At 45.4% G+C, this 4,333-nt stretch overlaps 1 protein-coding gene across 1 annotated transcript in view; it reads left to right on the top strand.

Annotated features, from left to right (window-relative positions):
* Positions 1-204: 204 nt before the first annotated feature.
* EHHADH (enoyl-CoA, hydratase/3-hydroxyacyl CoA dehydrogenase) overlaps positions 205-4,333 on the top strand; it is a gene marked incomplete at its 5' end in the record, with an annotated part of 16,373 nt that continues 12,244 nt past the window's right edge. The window contains 4 exons of the mRNA XM_008943893.1: positions 205-308; positions 1,382-1,554; positions 2,588-2,699; positions 3,110-3,214. Coding sequence (XP_008942141.1) covers positions 205-308; positions 1,382-1,554; positions 2,588-2,699; positions 3,110-3,214 — 494 coding nt within the window. The remainder of the gene's footprint in view (positions 309-1,381; positions 1,555-2,587; positions 2,700-3,109; positions 3,215-4,333) is intronic.

The raw sequence follows: 4,333 nt of genomic DNA on the forward strand, positions 1-4,333 counted from the left end.
AGTCATAAGCTTGCTGGATTTTGGTGCTTGCCCTTGAGGGAAGAGGGAGACTAACAAAAGGATTCACCTGGAGAGGCTGTGGCAGAGGCTAGGGGAGGGACCTGCTTGGACATGCTGCCCATTTTCACTTGGTGTTTGTAACACAGCTGTCTTAGGAGGGTGATGTCATTGATTGTTAGTCACTGAACCTCCAATATATTTCAGTTTGACAGTTCTCCAGGCATTAGAGGATGGACTGAAGAAAGCAGATGCAGATCCTTCAGTGAAAGCTGTTATGATATGTGGCGAAAATGGGAAATTCAGTGCAGGTAAGACATTTTCCTTCAAATCATACAATCCTTTAGGTTGGAAGAGACCTTGAAGATCATCAAGTCCAACCATTGAGCCATGAGGGCTCTAAAATCCTCTGCTAAAACAGATCAGAATCTGTCAGGGCTGGAAGGGATCACAAGGATTCCCCAGTTCCAACCCCTCTGCCATGAGCAGGGACACCTCCCACTAGATCAGGCTGCCCAGAGCCTCATCCAGCCTGGCCTTAAATAAAAAAAGCCTGAGAAAAAGAGGAAGCACTCTCCACCCACCATGTCTGAAGATCCTCTGCCTTGTAACACCACTGACAGAAGTCCTGATTTGGCTGGAAATGGCCACAAGACAGTGGGCCTTTCCTATTCTGCTGTGCCACAATTGACATGGGTCACACAACAAGCTGGAATGTCCTGACCAGAAATAAGCTGGTTTGTTCATGCTGAAATGAGGGACAGCTGCTCATCTCCCTCAGGTACCTCTGCCTCTTTACTCTCCATGGCTTTGCTTGTGTTAAATCTCAGGACCATCAACTGGTCCAGCCTATGAAATGTACGTGGGGTGGGGTAGTGGTAACTGATCTCCAGCTGTAGAATCCTGGGAGAGCTTTGCTTGTGTTAAATCTCTGGACCATCAACTGGTCCAGCATATGAAATGTACCTGGGGTGGGGTAGTGGTGAGTAGCTGATCTCCAGCTGTAGAATCCTGGGAGGCTGGGGAATTTCTGTAGAGCTCCACATTGTTTGTTACTAACTTGCACTTGACTATCCCAGACTCAACTTCCTTTTTTATTACAAGGGTGTCTGCAAATTTTTCTAGTAACCACATGATCATTACATTTACTATGAATTTTTGTACTTTGCCTTCCCCTGAGCTCACTTAATAAGCTCAAAGAGTCAGGATTTCTTGAAGTGAGTCCCAAAAGAGGTTAATGCCTGTTAACCCCTCTCCTGCCAGCAGCATGCTCTGCGAGGCCTTGGCCATCTGTGAGCTGCTGCATTCAATGGCACAGAGGGAAGGATCATTCCAATCACTGCCCTGCTCATTAATTCCTCTCAATCTCTTTATGCCAACTTAGGAGCTGACATTCGAGGATTTTCTTCTCCCAAGAGACATGGAATTGCCTTGGGCCCCATTGTCTCACTCATAGAAAGGAGTGAGAAGCCTGTGGTGGCTGCCATTGAGGGCATTGCCTTGGGAGGAGGCCTGGAGATAGCACTTGGCTGTCACTATAGGATTGCCCATGTGAAGGTAACATGTGCTGAGGGCTGGAGAGGCTGGTGAAGGTATTGGGAGCCATGGGCAGGGTGGGAGATTGCTCCTGAAGAGCAGTGGGACAGCTTATCTGCTTGCCCAGAGGAGGAGGGCTTCACAGCTACAGGAGACAAGTCTGGGGAATCATAGAATCCTTTAGGTTGGAAGGGACCTTCAAGATCATCAAGTCCAACCACTGAGCCATTAGGGCTCTAAAGTCCTCTGCTAAATACTCAGACATTCTTCCCCTACAGCACTACCCTTTACATGCATTCATACATCTTACTAAACTAATTTGAAGTAATTTCTGAATATAAATTTGATTTGTAACTAGTAGAATCAGATGGCTGCATAGAAACTTCACTGAGTAACTCAGTATTAATTTACCCTTGGTCTTGGTAGTCAACATCCATATTGTGATGTGACTCCAGATCTAAGAGCTCAATGGAAAATGTGCAACATTATTTACTTTAAAACAAGGTGACAAAATCTATAGATCTTTAAGGCAAGACACCCCTTCCTGCTGCCCTGGCTTCTCTGGCACCACCTTGCTAAATACCAAGTGCACAAAGAGCTGTTTGAAGGAAATGCCTTTGAAGGAAGTTTGGGGAAGAGCTCAGTACCAATTTTCCTGTCATCAACTTCCAAGAATTAGAGTAGGGAGGTAACAGTTAATCCATAGAGTGCCCTCCAGCATTTGGTAACAACTGCTTAAAAGCACCAGTTTACAGGTGTGCCAGCCTGAGGGATGCTGTTGGTCCCACAGCTCTCCTCCAGTGCTGCACCAGCACACACACTCATCCACTGAAAGGTGATCTTTGTCCTGTGCATTTGTACACAAGTTCTTGAAAGGGTTGACTGAGCTTTTGTCTTAAGTGGCAACAAGCAAGGATGAAACTTCTATGTGGAAGCCTTGAGGCTTCTTAGAGGAGCAATGGGTGAATCAGGGCTGCTTGTCTTTCCTCTGTTCTGCTCAGTTTGTAGTTGCTCTTTCTAATCAGACTTGTTATTGAATTTGACTTCATTTCAGGCATGGATGGGTTTACCAGAGGTCACCATTGGGTTACTTCCAGGGGCTGAAGGCACTCAACGACTACCCAGGCTGATTGGGGTGCCAGCTGCCCTGGATATGATCACCACAGGTAATGTTCTGTGCCTTGCCCTGTGTGTGAGGAGATACATTGAGTCATACCACCAGCTTGGTCTGAGAAACATGAATTTCTTTTAGAATCATAGAGGTCCCTTCCAACCCAATACATTCTAAAGGTCATCTAGGCCAACCCCCCTGCCTTATTTTTGTGACTTTCAAACTTTACCTTCTTTTTTTTTAACCTGTGTAGCTGCTTGGATTGAAATTCAGCTTTCTTCCACTAATGATGGCCCAAGAAAGGGACATACCTGCTTCTGAGGCATGTAATGAGGAATCCATTTTATGTACCTGATAATGAACATGTCTCATATTTGAAGCCACAAATCATTTGACCAGATGGTAAAGTCTGAAATCACCCATCAGGCCCCACTGTAGTCATCTTGTTCCTCTTTTTCCTCACAGGAAGACACATTCCAGCAACTGAAGCACTGAAGCTGGGCTTGGTTGATGAAGTTGTGGAAGAAAACACAGTTGAGGCAGCAATCCACTTGGCAAACAAAGTGATTGGTGAGGAAAGAATTGTAGCAGTGCCAAGAAGTAATTGGGGATTGTTTCAGGGCTGGGGAGAGTCAGAACAAAGCCCACCAGTTTGTTCCAATTTACATGCTGCATTCATTGAATTTTGGCATCCATAGAAGATAGAATTAATTGCAGAATTTGTTTCCTGCTGTCTGAAATGAACAATTCAGATGCTGGAGAGCTGCAGAAATTCCAGTGAGGATTCAGAGAGCAGATACATATCAAGTCCTCCTGCTTCTTTTAATATATATCCACATTCACATGCTCATCTGAGCTGCTGCACTCCACTGAATTTGGGGAGTATGTGCTCTTTCCATATATAGGTTTGGACACAGCTGGTATTGTGTGTATTCTGGTTGTACCATCAATAATGGCTGATTAAAAATAACTTTCTCCCTGTAGTGGAGGGGCCTGCACATCCTCTACCCAGCTTAATGATCCAGGAGTCTGCATGTGACTCTGCTCCTGATGCTTTAGCTGCTCTGTAAGAAAATGGCCTGTGGAGGTGGGAAAGATGTGAGGAGATCTTTTTTTTCCCCCACCAGAGAAACAGCAAAATCAAATTCACTGGAGTTAACCCAGAAAGAGCAAGGCTCCTTGTGCAGCACAAGCAGCATTGCCTTGAGAGAAAACAGGACATCTTGCCACTACAAACCTCCTTGTCCCTTGGGAAACAGACCATTGGCTTCCATCAGGATTTCATCTGGAGCTCTGTCACAACAAGATGCACACAAGGAAGCAAAAATCCCTCTCTGCTTTGATCCTGTGGCCTTTACAGGCAATGCTGTTCCAAGCTGGGGGGTTGCTTTTCCTCCTGCAGTTCCCTTCACTGCAAACTGAGCCCTTTCCTCTCTGCTAAAAGGTGCAGCAGCCTAATCCTTGTCAGAGATGACAGTCCACCCTGGTTTGAAGACACTTCAATGAATTGGCTGTTCTTAAAGATCAGTGTCTTGCATAATTCCCTACAAGTTCAGCTTTGCTAGACAGGTCCAAAAGGGTGTCTTTTTTTGCTAAGATTAGATGCTTTTCCTTCTCATGGCACTCATCCTATGGTATAGGATTTTTAGGGCAGAAATGATGACATCAGCAGTCCTCTTTTCTCTTTCC

This window comes from Merops nubicus, unplaced genomic scaffold, assembly GCF_000691845.1.
Source record: "Merops nubicus isolate BGI_N331 unplaced genomic scaffold, ASM69184v1 scaffold14527, whole genome shotgun sequence".
NCBI classification, from domain to species: Eukaryota; Metazoa; Chordata; class Aves; order Coraciiformes; family Meropidae; genus Merops; species Merops nubicus.